General features: G+C 42.4%; 2 protein-coding genes across 7 annotated transcripts in view; one reads left to right on the top strand and one right to left on the bottom strand.

Annotated features, from left to right (window-relative positions):
• Positions 1-16915, top strand: part of BRF1 (BRF1 RNA polymerase III transcription initiation factor subunit) — a 170159-nt gene that overhangs the window by 66818 nt on the left and 86426 nt on the right. For all 4 annotated transcript variants that reach the window (XM_035551498.2, XM_035551502.2, XM_050711358.1 and 1 more), the window contains exons 4-5: positions 1745-1776; positions 10340-10412. In XM_035551498.2, coding sequence (XP_035407391.1) covers positions 1745-1776; positions 10340-10412 — 105 coding nt within the window. The remainder of the gene's footprint in view (positions 1-1744; positions 1777-10339; positions 10413-16915) is intronic.
• BTBD6 (BTB domain containing 6) lies at positions 12259-15502 on the bottom strand. Of its 3 annotated transcripts, none has more exons than XM_035551506.2 (5): positions 15156-15502; positions 14519-14810; positions 14309-14399; positions 13878-13996; positions 12259-13647 (listed from the first exon to the last, which is right to left on the bottom strand). In XM_035551506.2, the coding sequence occupies exons 2-5, from the start codon at positions 14719-14721 to the stop codon at positions 12615-12617; spliced, it is 1446 nt and encodes a 481-aa protein (XP_035407399.1). In that variant the 5' UTR covers positions 14722-14810; positions 15156-15502; the 3' UTR covers positions 12259-12614. The 3 variants fall into 3 exon arrangements, with proteins under 3 accessions (XP_035407399.1, XP_035407400.1, XP_035407398.1); XM_035551507.2 differs by lacking the exon at positions 15156-15502 and adding an exon at positions 14897-15144; XM_035551505.2 differs by having other exon boundaries at positions 14519-15502.

Below are 16915 nucleotides of genomic sequence, written 5' to 3'. Positions count from 1 at the left end.
ATCTCAGTGGTGAAAGTATCTCCGAGTGGGCATATTACAACCAGACGCTTCAAGTCAGTAGTGAGCCAGGAACATTTTTAGGTCTAGAATATTTCTCAAGCATAAAATTGGTGATTTCTTTCTAGATCTGTTTGAGGAGCTGTCAAGGGCTGTGGTTGCTTGGCAGATTCATTACTAAACTCATTTGGTTTCCCCTTTCTCATCACTTTGACCAAAAAGCTGTTCTGAATTCAGTATTGCTCTGCGTAGATTTCTAAGCTCCATTTCTTACAGATTGGTTTAGTTAGCAATTTCCTTACTGTCTTAAAGTTTAAGATAACATTAGGCAAAATATCAAAGTAATCTATAATAAGTTTTGGATTTTTTCAGAGGCGTAGTGAGATTTTACCTAATAAAATAACCAGGCCTGCGTGTTTTTAATGCTAAAAACTTTCACCAAGTATTATTAACATAATGTATTGAATTCTGTAGCGAATTTGGAATGCTAAGTTCCTATAATTTTAAATGCAAACTAGGGATAGAAATGCTGAAGGATAAATATTTTTAGTGAGACAAATGTGTATGCATAAACTGACTATATTAGCTGAATTAGTCGTCTTCCGTGGCTGATATTTAGGAGAAATTTGTCCTCCAACATACCTTAAAAACAACATACACTAATACTTGTATTGCAGCGGCGTACCACACTATACTGATGTCCCTCTATTTCTTAATACTGGATTTCTTCACACATTGCTACATACAAAAATTGCATATACCTCCGCATACGTGTTTTCTTTGCCTTCCTCTGTCTCTCAGATGATTTACTTTGACGCTGCTTTTAATGGTAATACTGGAACTCCTTTCTGACAGGTAAAGGAGTGGCCGATGGATCGAGCATGTGATTGTTGTGTTCCTATCAGCAAGAGGGCTACCTTTGCACTTTAAGCTTAATGTTTGTTTGGGTTTGGTTTTAGATGTTATTAAGAGAACGCGTTTCTAAATGTGCTTAATTTCAGCAAAATCCGGTGGAAACTTGTGGTTTTGGCTTGTTTTTGGTCTGTTGTAAGTCCCAAATGTGCCCATAAGGTGTAGTAAATGGTGACCTGGTCTTTTAGTTGTAACAATATAGGATTACAGTGAATTCAGTGGTTGGACCAGATGATCTTGAAAGTCTTTTCCAACCTTAATGATTCTATGATTCAAAGATAATAGCTGATTGTCCTGGTTAGAAGAAAGAGTAGCCAAAGTGGCTTTCTGTTCCTAACTGTTTAGCAAGTCATGCTAGATGAGGGCAAAAAACGTATTGCCATTTTCTTAGTTTGCTCTTCCAACTGTTTTTCAGTGCAATGGGATCCTTCACTCCTGAGCTAGCAAAGGAAAGAGATCATCTTTATATTCTCGAAGTGTGAAAGTGTTTATCTCATTACTAGTATTGTTATTTATTGGTATTGTTTTCTTCCTAGGCTGCAGTATATGGTGAGTATTTGTAAGTCACACAAGGTATTAGCTTTTCTATCAGACCATCACGTTACATAGGCAGCTTGTGCAAGAACTGCAGCAAGTGCAGGCAGGATTTTCTGGGGAGCTGACCTGTTAGCTGGGTGTTGGCTCTTAGCGGAAGCACTGCATCCATGTACCTCACCTGCATTTGGCTTATCCTGCAGTTTAACCTGGGTTTGTTTCTTCCTTGTTTGGGTTGCTTATGACACTTAGAAATACTGTCACAGTCAACAAGCGTGCGTATTCCTTGACTTCTTCACAGACATGTTACTTGACCTCAGTGATCTTCTCCAGGTATTGTATCTATTTTTGTTTGAAATTTTTGCTGAATTGTTAAACTTCGATTAATTTCAATTGAAGAGCTGTCAGTGTGGGCTATTTGGGATGTTTTAATTTCTCTGTTAAAATTCTGATTTGGAAAATCACTGGGTTTGTAGTTCAGTAATTGTTCGATGAAATTATTATTTTTTTTCTTTTAATGTTGCAAAGTATCAAGAGTTAGTATGATGCTTTCTTCACGATTCAGAGTCATGGCACTGGCACAAAGTAAGATGTTACACATTTTTAACATAACCAGTTGTTGAAGATATAACTTTTTTTGTAGGTAATATGGTGTAAATGGATTAGTGCACTACAGGGACATGTTTTATAAAATGTGTTTTGAAAGAAATGTGTACTTGCTCTTTATGTGGAAGTAGAAAGCTCTGCTGACATACGCTGTCTTACTCTCGTTTTCCATGTTAGGACTGTTTTACATACAATGTGAGTAGGTTAGTTACATCTATTTTTGTCCTCCCAGCTGTCCTGGTAAATGGCATTCCTCTGAAGACTATTTATTGCTTACAGCAATCCGCTGGAATTGCAATAATTAAATGAATCTTTAATTCTTAAAATTACTAACTTTTTTCATTGTTTCCAAACTCTTACTGAATTATTTTGATTACAAGCAAATATTGCATTCATAGAATGGGGGGGGATATTTTTCCTTTAAACACAGGTGATTTTTCATGGCAATTGTTATGAAATAGAATGATCATAGTAAAATGGAGTGTATTCTCTACATGTGAAGAAGAAGGGATATTGAATCTCTAAAAGAAAAAAAACGAGCAGACAAAGATTGAATGACTTGTTTTTTTTTCTTCTCTGTACATTCCAGCCAGAAAAGGTGTCAAGATGGGGGCATACGGGAACCAAAAGGTTAAAGAGGGGTAACTGAAGAGATGGGAGAGCCAGAAATAGACTAGTGGTATGGAAATAATCAACACTGGAAGGAAGAAAATGCAACATTTTACTATTATGATCTGTATTTAAATATGCGAGATTTCTGGTATGCTCCAAATTCCAGTTTCTTAAAGATGCATCTAAGCAAACAGAAATGTTAAACATTACTGTTAACTATAGCTAGCCAGAAAGCCCTGTTTAAGAATGCATAAATGAGCTTTTCAGGTCTTCTCTAGACTTCTTTCCCCAGCCTGAGTTTGGTTAATAAAACAAAAACCAACCAACCAACAACAACAGCAAAAAAACCTCCAATTTTCTGTTTCAGGTCAACTATATACATGTTTAAATAAAATTAATCTACCTGCCAAAAAAGCTTCCTAGATAGTTCTTAGCTTTTGCTGCTTTGTATCTCTGTAAACTTGGTGGCAAAAGGTGGCAAAACATTCACTGCCCAGGCAGAAAACTTCAGTGCATTCTGCTTTAGATCAGTCTTTGCTTACAGACTACATGCTTAAAAAAGAAAAGCAATCGATTTATTGGATGGTACTGTTACCTTGAAGTGGTTTTTTTCTTTCAAGGACAGCTCTTATTGTAAAGTTGGGGTGTAAATGTCATCAATGAATAAAGAAGGATTGCTAGTACTAGTAGTGGTGCTGTTTCTACGAGATGCAGCTCTGTTGCTGCAGGAGGACAGACCTCTGCATCAGTGACCTCGAACCAGTGTCCTGCAGGCGCTGGGAGAGCTAAGACCCTCCGGTAGCTCACAGTGTAAGAGAGCTGGGTAGCTGAAAGTAGGAGTAAGATGAAGAAGATACGAATCTGTTGTTACCTGCAACTGGTTATTTGTCTCATGACCTGCCATATACATGTTCTTTCTCTCTCATAGTTCAGTTTAGCTTTTCAAAATAAATTTAAAAAAAAAAAAGGGTGGGGGAGGGAGTGTAGGTGTGGATGGGGAATAGAGGAATCTAGGAGAGAAAATCTTAAGTTTGTCCTCTTAGGTTCTGCTCTGCACCTCTTGCACATCCACTCTTCCTGTACTTAGTGAGTTGCTTTGGGATTTGGTTCCCAATTCTCAATGCAAAAGAAAAAAAAAGAGGCAAAACAAACAAAAAAAACCCCATCCCTTATAATATAATATGCTTTTAGCATAGCATTATGCTGCTAAAATTTAGCAATAGAGGAGGCTAATTTTCACTGTTAATGGCAGTCTGTTTAAGAAGCCCTATCAGCTTTCCTCTTGTACTGATGATTGAGATGGGAGAGTTTGGCTTGTTCCACTGGAGAACTACACAGCATACATAGCACTACTACGTAGCAACTTTTGGGACTCAAAATTGCCATCAGAATAAAATGCCCCCTTTTATTTTTTTATTGGACGGGCCAACTTTTTGTATTTTTTCTCCCATTTTATTTCTAGGTAAAATATGTCCCATGTCTTGGAAACCTGTTGAAAGTGTTGTCAGATCCCGTATGCCTCTGGTACATTTAGACTTGGAAGCGTTATCTGAAACTGCACAGAGCACTGCTACAAATCAGGCTCCTTCCTCGTGCAGAGTGGAGTCGTGCTTCATGTTGATTGAGTTAGAAGGATGATCAGTCATCAGTCTCTGACAGGGAAAGTACTTGTTTATATTTTCAGATATTGCATTTTACTTGCAAATACACTCTTTAGAGAGGTCTATAATCAGGCCCTTTGTTTGCTTTTTTGTTCTTCCAATCTAAGTGACAGGGCTTCCTTGTTTAGGAGAGTAGGGAAGCTTGTCTAGCCTTGGCCCAACTTTTGAACAGTTTGGGTTTGCCAGTCTCTTTGAGAGCACTTTCATTCCTTTCACCTGGAGAACTATTTGGCTTGGGTTTTGATTGCTGCCTTTCTAATAATCCTGGGAGATGCCCATTTCTTTTTTAGCCTCTTGTGATCTCCAGCATCATGGCCTTCGCAATGTAGTCATAAAAGACTTCAGGAAGATGTTGGCAGCGCTTTGATCTCCAATTTCAGCCTAGTAGAATATCATTTTAGTGGTCCTTGTGGTGTGTCCTACTGTTAAATAAGGCTAATGCTTCCTGAAAAGATGTAAGACAGAGCCAGGTTCTTCAGAGCAGTGCGCAGCAGGAGGGTTAGCAGCAATGGATGTAATAAATGAAAATGAGATGTTTGGGCTTGGTATCAAGAAAAGGTTTTTCCACCGCGAGAACAGTCTTGTGTGGGAACAAGTTGCACAGAGGAATTTCCAAGTCTCTGTCCTTGGACAGAGCAAAACTCTGAGCAACCTGCTCTGTAGCTGACCCTGCTTTGAGCAGGATGTTGAACTGAGAGCTCCTGAGATCCCTTCCAACCTAACTATCCTATGGTTCTAGATAAGGGAAAAGGGTGTACCAGAAGTGAAAGCCTGTAACTGGTACAGGCTTGGTCTAGTTCTTCAGTCTCTCTTCCACTTCAAAACGTAACTCTTAGCTTCTTATATTTCTTCCTCTTCAATTTGTTCAGTCAAGTAACAATACTTTCTTGTCCAGAAGGATCATTATTGACTTATTTTTGGAAACCTGATTTATTTTATTTTTAAGGCAGCATTAGCCTTCCTGATTCCTTTACGCTTGTCACAAATTACTCTCGTACTTTGTTGCATAGATGGTATGATTATAGTTTATTGTACAGCTGCGGTGTTGGAGGAAGAATGCTATGACTACACCATATGCCATTAGTGAAAGCAGGCTCTCTGTGGGGTCCCTACACTGGAGGCAGTGCTTTAAAGCATGGCATAGAAGAAGCTGCTTAATTTTGATTTGTTTCTCTTCTTCAACCCCAGTCTGACAAGCTGGGGTTGGTACACATTTGTAGTTTTACATTTTGTTTGTCTTTTGAGGTTAAATGTAATGGTCTGGTTGCAATATGGAGCCCAAAATAAGACACTTTAGTAGGAGGAAGAGAAGGGTAAAACAGTATTTTTTTTTTTTAAGACAGTACTAATTTGCCTCAGTTTTTGATACTCTTTATTCATTTAAAGATATTAACATGTTGATGGCATTTGCCTTTATTGCCCCTATGCAAATTGCTATTTTGATTGAGTTAATTTAAACAACCTGGTTGGGACCCTCAGGCATTACTATACTAGAAATGTTAATAATGAATCAAATAACCACAGGTGCCTCTTTCCCCAGCAACAGACACTCTCCTTAAAAACTCATTTGCTTTTCATGCTTGCTTAATTATTTAGGCAAGCAGCCATGGATATTTCACAGTGTGAGTTCTCATTGAGTTCCAACTGCCCAGTCTTCGTCTCTCTGAACGATAGACAACCTTAACCACTGTCACCACTTATAGTATTTTCTACGGTGCTGCACCATGGTCTTGAAAAATTTTTGGAAATTTTTTTTGGAAATTGCTCATAGTGAAAGGGTTTTGATTCATAAACTTATGGAACTTGTTGAATTAAAATTTTTGCTTGCCCATGATCACGGCTTTATTGATTGCTACTGTCCTGAAGTTACCGTAATCTGATATCAATAGGAGATTCCCCGTTTCCCAAAGAGTTTAAAATTCTGGAACGCGTTAGGCAGATGAACAGATGAATTCCCGTGGTACTGGGAGGGAAGTATTTGTTATTATTTGTAGAAGTGGAAGTATATTGGTGTTTGTGAACACATCAGGCATGATGTGAAATCAAGAGGAAATTATGAAAGGATAAGAGTCCCTGTGGAAGTGTCCCTTTGAAATCAGCATCTGATGACTGACAGATGTGAAATGAAAAGGCTGTGTCTCCGAAAAATACCATGAAGGGCAAAGAGTATAACAAGTAGGAGGATCTTTCTATAAAGATGTAAGTGAATAATTGGAAGCCGTTCCTTCTCCAAGTGCCACTCTTAACTAATATAAAGCGTTCTATAACAAGAGCAGAAATTATCGGTACAGGACAGCATCTTGTACAATCTTAATTTCTCCTGCAAAAGCTTAGGGGTAAAAATGGGTTGCTTTGCAGTGCCTTGGAGAGTGTATACTTTTTGTCTGAAAAATGTCTTCCTGCTGAAGAATCTAGTTTAAAAACAGAACAGAACAAAATGCGTAGTGACAGGTCCGTGTGCTTGCAAATGCATTCTGGTAAATGTGAGGTGAATGTAAAGCAATGCGGTAAAACATATCGGGGCATGCAGATATTTAAAAATACTCGCTCTGTAAGGGGCCAGTGCTGCTCTCTGTTGTTTTACGTGTTGATGCTTAAACCTAGCGACTGCATTGAGTTTAGAAGATTTTAGTATTTGACCAAAATATGAAAAACTGTACAGAGAGCGCAAGTCTTAGGAAAGTCTATAAAACAATTGCTATGCTTTCAAAATATTGATTGGAGACAGTTGGTGAAAATACAGTCTTTCACTATGATCCTTATAAATCAAGAAGTGGGGAAAAGAGACTGAAGTTAATGTGGTAAGCTTGAAAGCTACAGCAATTGAAGCCTAAGCCAGACACAGCTTTCTAGAAGGGCAGTTTCGTTTATTCACTGTTCAAAGGATTCATAAAATTAGATTTTATGAATGCAAATGTCATATGGTTCTAAATTTGGAGTATTAAGCTTTTGATGGATTGGAGTATATGAATTTTTGTAAGAAGTTCTTAATGAAAAAAGAACTAGAAATTAAAGTATGCCTCTAAATTAATTCTCTTAATTTTCTAAGCTTAATAGAGTGCAAAAAAAAAACATAGAAAAGATGAGTAAAGAAAGACTTTCTATATGCCTAATATAGCTATCATTTCATCTATCACAGGACGGGTGTGTGTATGGAATAGTTCAAATTAGTGACAGTGGCATTAAAATTTAGCGGAAGGGCCTTCTTCCACTAAAACCAGAAGTTATTAAATGCCTTGTTTAAGCTGTGCAGCACCATTACTGATTTCTGAGTGAGCTTTATGCCATCTTTAGTTCTCTGCCTGTAGGAGACGCCCCCAGAACTTCTGAATATTTGGTAACTTTTAAAGATGACAAGTGTTTTGCTTTAGAGGGCCTGAAGTATCTCTTGCTACTGATTTGCCAGGAAAACTGGAACCAGTTAAGTACTCCTGATCCTTTTTGTGACTTTACCCTGACATAAAAAAAGCATCAGCTTCATGAGGAAAACAATACAGAGTACGTAATACACTGTGTATCCTAGTTCTTTCTAAATTGGTAGTAACGAGAAACTGCAGAGAGCACTTGTGATCAAAAGAATGAAATTTCCCTGATGTACCATTTCTATTTGAATTTATTAGTTTGTGTAAATACACTGTCTACACCTTGAAGTCGGCCATAAAACACCGATGATGTGTGTAAAGTGGAAAAGCAGCTTAGTTTTAAAGTACCTTACTTCTCAAATAGACCATGGACCTGGAGACTTTTAGTTAGGTAAAGACAGGAGGATGAAAAACAATCATTAGCCAATTTTATAATGCATGTGTCTTTGCTTTGTATTTAATCCAACGCCTGTTTTTGTTGTTAGAGTATAGCTTTAAAGAAAAAAGTTTCTTTGTCTCTTCGTATCTGTTTGTTCTTTGATGATTGCATTTATAGGAAGTTTGCTTAGGAGGAGTTTCTTCTAGTGACACGGCTAGATGGGGATATGCATGAAGTATTTGGATGTCCTGACAGAAAAAAAGCCAGAGGGAGAAATGCTTGTCTGAATTATAGGTTCTCTCTAGACTAAAATGAAGGAACTAGATGTTTGTGAAGCCTCTGATGGAAATATCATATGGACTTGGCTCCACTGAAGTAACCTTATTGATTTGTGCAGTGAAATCATCCTTGCAGAACAAGATCTAAGTGATGAGGTTTAAGATTTATAGTAACTCGGTCAGCCAACTTAAAAGGCTGAAACTACAGCCAAAACCCCACTCTTTATGCTGGTGTTTTTTAGACAAAAGGTCAAAAAAAGCCATCCCAAACTTGCACTGAATGTAGAGCATCGGAAGCCAACTGAAACACTGCAGATATTTTGCTTTAAGTAATGTCTCTGTGGCTCGTGGAAAGTCACGTGCTCCCAAACTCCTATATGAACTGCCAGGTTCAGTGGATGCTTGGTTTTCTGTGTAAAATTCTGTGATTTATTTCCTAAGTACACTTTTTGTTCAAAAATTATATTTTGTCTTTCTTCCTTGCCCTAGAATATTATTTCTGCGTTGCCTGGCATTTTGGGGAAAAAAGGAGTGGTAAAATTTCAGACTATCCTATGGAAGAATCTTCTAGGGCAGTGAAACCACTGGTCAGACAGACAAAGCACGGGAGGTATTCAACATTTTCCACTAAATATGGCCTAAATTAACATCACATCATACACACTTGGTTGAACAGTCCTTTTCAGCATACATGCTAATTCTGAGGATTTTTTTTGAAGTTTTCCTTTTTTAAATTTGAGTTCAGAAAAAAAAATCACATTGGGAAGATTTTCACGTAACGCAAAAAGTTGTTTTGCAAGTGGATGGCTAGGTGGAAATGTGTCGGTATTTGTTTGTTGCTTTTTCACTAGCTTGGTAGCAGCATCTGTACACTAGGGAGGAAGGCTGCTTTTAAACCGGTGTTGGTAAAGCTCTGTGAAACTGGAAGGCAGTACTTAGTAACAGATTATTAATTTCCATGGGCTTGTACCTTAATGGACAACTCCATTGTGTAACTGCTTAGTGAACGCCTTCATTATCCTGGCGTAGGAAAGAGAGGGGCAGTTCTATTACATGAAAGCAACAGAGTACGTGCTACTTACACTTAAAAAAAAAAAAAAAAAAATGTTTGCATTGTAGGAGGTTGGATTTATTTTTTTTTTTAAACTAACCTTTTCATGTGCCTTGGGGGGGCAAGGTGTGCCTGGAGCTTCATGGGAACGCTTGGGGATAATTGGGATTTGAAATAAATGCTACCTTTCTTGCTGACCACAAAAACACATCTTAAGATAGTGAAATAAAACTTCCTCAGACTTTTCAAACGCTGTACTTGCCTATGCCATAAATTGCAAATCAGAGTCTGAGGAGCAGCTCCTTCCGTTTACATCCTCCTGGTCAAGAGTGGGACTCTGCCTGGCTCCTTAGCAGGCCTGCTGTGGTTCAGGGTGGTTTGGTGTTTGTTTGTTTGTTTATCTTTTTCATGTGGGGCAATGTCCAAACAATCAGAAATGACAAATACCCTTGGGGCATGTAGCGCTGCTCCTTTCTTTGGCAGAGAAGTTTGGTTTGTGCTTGTGCAATACTTAAGTGTCCCACTTCACATGATTTTACGGAGATGAAATTTGCACTAGCTTGTGATTGTTTGCTGAAGTTTTGTTACGTTGCAAGACAAATGACACTATAAAGTCTACTTAATACTTTAAGATGTTAGGTGACAACTGAAAATTTGTCCAAGTACTACAGAGCGACACTGAGTCCACTGAAGAGCATAATGAACAGCATTTTGTAATTTTTTTCAGTATAAACTTAGGCTTTGATTTACAATGCTAACTTATGCAGCTTTTGACAAGCACCAGGTATTATTCTGTATCTGTAAATATTTCTTGTATTACTTTAATTGAATTTTCTAAAGCAGATTCTTTAAGATTTCAAAAATGATTTTTTTCCTTTCCACATAAGTGGTCTGTTTAAAAACATCTGTGGTTTAAGATTTAAATAACGATTTTTGTCTTTTAATAGGTGAATGTCTATGTGCTGGGAAAAACTTTCCTTCTGTTGGCCAGAGAACTCTGCATAAATGCTCCAGCCATAGGTATTTTTTATTTTACTATTTAACTTTTGGTTTATTTGCTGCGTGGATACTTAAGTGTGTGTGTGTGTGAGCAAGATGCTGTTTTCTTCTACAGCTTTGTTACTGTTCTCAGAGTAGTTTAGGCTATACTAAGACAATGGACTGCCGTGTGGCATCTTTGTTCATCTACAAGCTTGCACAGGCCTGTCAAACTCAGTTCCATGAAGATGCTACATCTCGTAAACATTTGCCAAACTTACTGTCAGTCCATCACCTGTAGCTGAGGAGTTCAGCACTTGTAATACGATTGATGATTGATTGATTGATACGACTTGATGGAAAATGAGGTGCAGTGTTTTCCAAGTAGGCCACTTTTCCCCAAGTATTTTAATAACTTTTTAATTAGTAAGTTATTGCTGAAATTATAACACAGGGTGATAGGGAAGTGGGCTTTACCTTGTTAAAAGGGTTAAAAAAAAAAATCATGCCTCAGTTGTAACTTTGGAGCCAATTTGGAATTCATACCAATTCCAGCTATAAAAGAAGGAGTTTATAGAGAGGTCTTGTGACTGTTACCACCACTGTGCACCATTTTTTTCCTGTATTTTAATCCACCCATACTCCCACTCTCCTTAATCTGCACTGAGAGAATCAGATGCCTTTGTGTTCAAGAAGAACACATGCATACTCCTTCAGATGTACTCAGCTGGTCATATAATCGTGTTCTTGCTCGTTTAGTTTGTAGCAAGAGAACCAGCAGCTCCTGTACCGAGCATTGTTTTAACAGCACCCAGACAGCATACGGCAGGACACAGCTATCGCCCATCATTGCAGCAAACTGCCTCGGTTAACACAGGTTCATGTCTGGTAGAAAGTACTTCTTTTCAAGATGTAGTTCCCCTTTTGAGAGAGCACTGTATTGCAGCTTAGTTTCAGGGTGGAAAAATAACACAGGTTAGGTAAAGACAAACAGGAAACCCTTCTAAATTAAATGTAAAGGTACCTGTTGTACATGGGGAAAAACAATGGTTTAGCTTGCTGTTTGAATAGTCTTTCCAAGGTCATTATGAGACAAGATTTATAAAGAGAAGAAGTACTTCCAAGTGGTTCATCTGTAATCATAGTCAGAACCTTGAGGAATACACCTACTGTTGTCAGTCTTTGAGAAAATTGAAGGATACTAGCTATAAAATGACTGCTGATAGTGGATGGAAGGGACTTACAGTTCTCGAAAAAATACAGAGGAAGAAAAAAGATGCAGCATCATTTACTTAAGGCAGCTTCCACCAATTAGTAACTTTGAGTGAACTTAAAGACCATATTGTAAATATTTCTCTAATGTATGCTCCTGTGATGTGTATTTAGACAGTGGCTGTCGGTATTATAGCTCTTGGCTAAATCTGTGATGAAGCCTGTTGCTGTATTAAGCTTCATCAGTATGTCCTGACTGGCTGTTTGAATCTGGTGCAGTTTGACAGGTGTCAGCGTCGCTGTTTGCTGGGCAGGCTGGAGGTTAATGCAGATGATGGCCAGAGCGTGTTGTGAACAGACATTATAAGCTTTCAAGTATAACTACAGGGTGATATTAATTGGCATTAGATGCACTCAAGTTTTGTCTGTGTTCAGTTTAGGCAACACACAAAACACCTCTGAGCTTCCATGTCAGCTTCCTTCTCTGTGAAGGAAAATGAAGGCAAGCAAAGGCTGCCCGATGGATAGTCTCAGCAGGCAAGGGAGCCTTCGTATTGGCAGTGATATGTCCCCACACATAGGGGACAGACTATGGCATTATCACCCCTGGTAAGTGTACTGTAGATGAATTAATAGACACAAGCCATTAAGATCAGTAATGATCAAGTACACAGGATTTAGGGCAAGTAAAAATGTTTTATATTTCACAGATTTGTAAACTGCTCTAGTTTAGAACATTCTGTTTAAGTCAGCTGCAGTCTGCAAGTTAGTTATCTATATACAAAATAAATGCACAGTACGTGCGAGATTTAACATTTTTCTGCTTGTTGCAGTCTTAATTAAGTCAAATAGCTTATGAATAAATAAAATAAGATTAAATTCGAGAGCATTCCTTCACTTATTTGTATAGGCTGATGTAGCAGATAGGTAAGTAGCATAACATTCCATACTGCTGTACAGTTTCGTAGTAAGATTGGAAAATCCCTTAATGTGCATCGTTGCAGTATTGGAATACAATCAAGGTGAAATGCATCATGCATAGAAAATGAGCTCAGGTATCTGTCCTCCTTGTACTCCAGTTCCATTGGTACTGTCCGAGGAGCACTGGAACTGGAATGTCACTTTTCCACACTGAACTTCAGTCATTCCCTCTTGCCCAAAGTAACTGAGTTCATTGCCGTCGAGAATAGCACTTACATTGTAAAACGTGTCCTGCTCAACCTGCACAGGGTGTTCAAACCACACAGAGAAAGTATTACTGGACCCGTCGGAGGTAAACTTTGTCAGATTTTGAGCAAGGACAACTCCTAAGCGCTTCAGTTCGATTTTGACGCTGTATTCAGCTTTGCCACAACTTGACCCATACAATCCCAGTCCTGCTATAAATATCCGTTTGTCTACGGCAAACTGAATACTGTCACACCGCCCTCTGTACCTCCACTGGTTACTGCGGTACGCGGACGACTGAAATCGATGGCATCGCTGAGGTACGAGTCCTTTCCTTTTCGTCAGGGGAAACTCAAGTTTGGGTTTGTTTGCAGCCGTGTACCATAGGAATATGTTGTGTGTTTCCTCAAGGGTGAGGATGTCGGACTGGGCAGCTCCGTTGGCAAACTCTTCCAGAGTCATAGTGGGAATCCGCACCAAGTACAGCGCTTTTCCTAATACATTCCTCTTGTTGCGTGGCGTAACCGGCAGCCCTTGCCTTTTGCATTCAGCTTCTGCCCAGTTGAGAACGGCCTCGAAAACTACCACTTCCTTGGTGTTTAGCGCCTCCCGGGTTACAATGATCTCTAGCGTCTGTTGATCTATCTCACAGAAGCCTTCTGACTTCAGTGCCATTTCTGCTTGAGCATCAATCACCTCCCAGCAGCGCTGTGTCAGCTCTGGCTCCTCAAAGAGCCTGCTCTGAGACAGCAGAACGCAAGCGTTCTTCGCCTCTAAACTAGTCTCCAGAAAATTGACGCAAGCCTTTGCTAGGGCTGGCACGATGTACTTCTTGGCAGCATACAGCGTAGCCAGAACTGTGTCAGCTTCCAGGTCTATTTCATCACTATACATGTATCTAGAGGGGAAAAAAAAGAGTTTAAGGGAAAAATATATGTATGTATAACCCATGAAAAAAACTCATCTGTAGTCATCTTTGCTGGCAGCAAGTCTGACATTCGGTATTTGTCAGCACATGAAGTAAACAGTAATATGTGCATATTGCACAATGCCAATTAGGAGGTAGATGTGTATTTTAAGCTACTTTGATTCTGTCCACGTAATTAGTAACTTGTAGTGGCCACTTACTTTAATAGGATTAGAAAGGCTGCAGGTTCCACATCTGGTATATGGATTTCAGATTTGACCTCTGCGAGATCACCATAAAACATAGCGTAGAAGACAGAGCTACCGACTGCCAAAACGTACTGGAAAATAGAGAGGGAGGGAGAGAAGCCTCAGTACTGTGCGTCTGTGATGATGACTGAGCGTGCTGGCTCTTGATAAGAGCTACACTTAAGGAAAGTTAAAAGCTGCAGCTGAGGCAGGCGCTCGCCTTAGACAGTTCCCTTTAACTGCCATATATGTGAATTACTTCTGGGATTAGGCAAGAAGGATGATTAAGAAAAAAATGGAAAGGAGTTGTCATGGGGGGTGGGTAGAGAGGGGATATACTCAGCAGTATCACAAAAAGTGTGTGTGTGGGGGGGGGGGGAACAAAAATAATGCTCCGCACAAACCTTATGGGCAGGAACTTTCTTGGATGCCCCTGGCGGGCCCACGATGAAGTGGACGTCAGCCATGAGTTCGTTATTGAACATCAGCGCGTTCCTGCAAGCGAGGGGAAGGGAGGGAGGTGTGGAGGCTGCTCAGCGGTGGGCAGCCCCGTCGCCCCCCGAAGCCACCAGCCCGGCGGCGGGGCCGGTTGTCCCTTGTCCCTTGTCCCTTACCTCTCGCGCAGCGTGGGGTGGAAGGACTGCCAGTTGGCGCTCTCCAAGTTGTTGTTGTTGAGGTTCTGGAGCTGGGGCGGCGGGGGCGGCTGGGCGCTCTGCTGGAGCTGCAGCGCGTTCTTCTTGCTGTTGGCAGCGGTGGCGGCGGCGTTGCTGTTGGCGATGTTGGTGTTGGCGCTGGCAGGGTAAAGTTCTGCAGCCATCTTCTTCTTCAGGGCCAGGGGCACTATCTCATAGCATCCTGGCACCTTGCCGTTTGGCCTCACGCTCTTTTTGGACTTCTTTAAGGTCTCTGGAAGCAGAAGAAAAAAAGTCAAACACTTCATGATCCTGCCACTGAGGCAACCATGGGGCAGTGGCATGAGCAAGAGAACTAACAGATCCCAAGCGCAGGTCCCGCTAGCAGGAGACGCGGTTCGCTTCTAGGTGCGGGGCGGCCTCTCTTTTTTTTTTTTCCTCCTCTCTTTTTCCTCTTTTTTTCTCCTTGGCTCCAAGGGGGACTGCCCAGCCTCCGCGCCGCCGCCACGACTGCAGCGAGCAGGGCTGGCAGGCAGCTCCGTCCCCCCGAGGAAGAAAATTATATTAAAAAAAAAAAAAAATAGAAAAATAGAAAAAAAAACAAAACCCAAGCACACACCACCGAAAAAGCCACAGATCCAGCAGAGCAGACGCAGGGTTGAGGAGCGACAGTCAGTCCCCGGGTCCTCCAGCCGCTACAGCCCGCCGAGGCGCAGCCACCCGCCGGCTCCCCGCTGCTGCTGCTGCGAACGATCGCGCCCGGCTCCGTCCTTCCCCGCCCGGCGGCGGCGGCTGCGGGGGCACATCGGCGGCGGGGCAGGGGCAGGGGCCGGGCCCGGGGCGGCTCCGGCTGCCCCCGCACCAAGTTTCCTCCTCCTCGCCCCGCCGCGGGGGCGTCGCTGCCCCTCGGCGCTCCCCTCACGGCGGCGGCGGGACGCGGCTCGGCCCCGTTCGGCTCCGCTCGGCTCTGCCGGGCCCTGCCTCCGCCTCCCGCCCTAATAGGCAGCGCCGCGCCGCGCGTCACGGCCGCCCCCGCCAATCCGGGGAGCCGGGGGAGCCGCCCCCCCCCCCCCCCCAGCTCCTCCTCCTCCTTCTCCCCCTCCCCAGTCTCCGACGCCCGCCTGGGGGCGCAGAGCGGCCGGGGCCGTGCGCAGCGCCGAGCACCGCCGAGATGTGCCGAGCGCGGCCGAGCGCGGCCGAGATGTGCCGAGGAGATCCGAGCGCGGCCGAGCCCTGCCGAGCCGGCCCCGCCCCGCCCCGCCCCGCCCCGCCGCCCTTCCCGGCCGCACCGGGCGGGGGCGCCGCTGCCCCGCGCTGGGGCGGGGGGGGCCGGGATGGGTGGGATGGGGGGGGTGGGATGGGCTGTGCGAACCGGGGGGGGCCCGGGGCCTCCTCCCGGAGCCTTTCTGGCGGGTACTGCCCCCACACCCCGGTTTCCCGCTTTAGTTTCTCCCCCTTTATTTTTCTCCCACTTTATTTTTTTCCTCCTTTAATTTTTCCCCTTTAATTTTTCCCACTTTAATTTTTCCCACTTTAATTTTCCCTCTATTTTCCCCCTTTATTCCCCCCCTTTGTTTTTCCCCTTTTTATCCCCCTCCCTTTATTTTTCCCCCCTTTATTTTCCCCTGCCTTATTCCCCCCTTTATTTATTCCCCCCTTTATTTTTCCCCCTTTATTTTTTCCCCCTTTAATCCCCCCCCTTTATTCCCACCCCCTTTTATCCCCCCTTTTATATTTCCCCCCTTTATTTTCCCCCTTTATTTTTTCCCACATTGATTATTTCCTCACCCTGAGGCCCTCACAGTGCCCCCTCCTCACTCCCCCCGTGCTCCTCGCCCGCCCTGCAGCCCCGTTACTGCTGGGGAAGGCTCCTCTTAATCACTGCGCTGGGAGTTTTTCACTCTTCCTGCCACTTCCGTGCTTCCAAGTCGCAGGTGGGATAGGGAGCTGCGCCTTTCCTTAAAAATAAAATAAAATAAAAAAATAAATAAACCCATTGGCGTCACAGCCCCCGTTGTGGAAAGCCGGTTTTGCCCCAGCCGAAGCAGCAGCCCCTGAGCAAGGACCTGAGCCCCTGGGGACGGGGGGGCTCCTTGGGGCGCAGCGCGGTGCTGGGCTGCTGCAACTTGGGTTGAACCCCAAAAGGGTTCGTTCGCCCTGCGTGGGTTTAGCAGCATCTTAAGAAGTGCTTGTTCCTATTTTTTTTTCAGCCCATGCCGGAGATGGTCGTGTTAGCTTTGGCCTGACGTTTAATTTATGTATTGGTAGCTTTGCATCCTGGCCATTTACGGCCTCTTTATGGCTTTTCGCTTAAAAACCGTCCGTGTATTCATTTTCTGACTGGTAGCTTTCAGAACTTGAATTAACGACGTGTGATGT

The sequence above is a fragment of the Cygnus atratus genome, chromosome 5, assembly GCF_013377495.2.
Source record: "Cygnus atratus isolate AKBS03 ecotype Queensland, Australia chromosome 5, CAtr_DNAZoo_HiC_assembly, whole genome shotgun sequence".
Lineage (NCBI taxonomy): Eukaryota > Metazoa > Chordata > Aves > Anseriformes > Anatidae > Cygnus > Cygnus atratus.
Note: the sequence above shows the minus strand (reverse complement) of the source record. Positions and strands in the feature narration are given on the sequence as shown.

Excerpts from the sequence above, each read along its gene's own strand:
- BTBD6 (XM_035551505.2), bottom strand. The coding sequence starts at position 14,880 with ATGCCACTGCCCCATGGTTGCCTCAGTGGCAGGATCATGAAGTGTTTG. Across the intron at positions 14,400-14,518 it reads CACCCCACGCTGCGCGAGAG|GAACGCGCTGATGTTCAATA; the intron begins GTAAGGGACAAG and ends CCTCGCTTGCAG. Across the intron at positions 13,648-13,877 it reads GCCTTTCTAATCCTATTAAA|ATACATGTATAGTGATGAAA; the intron begins GTAAGTGGCCAC and ends TTTCCCCTCTAG.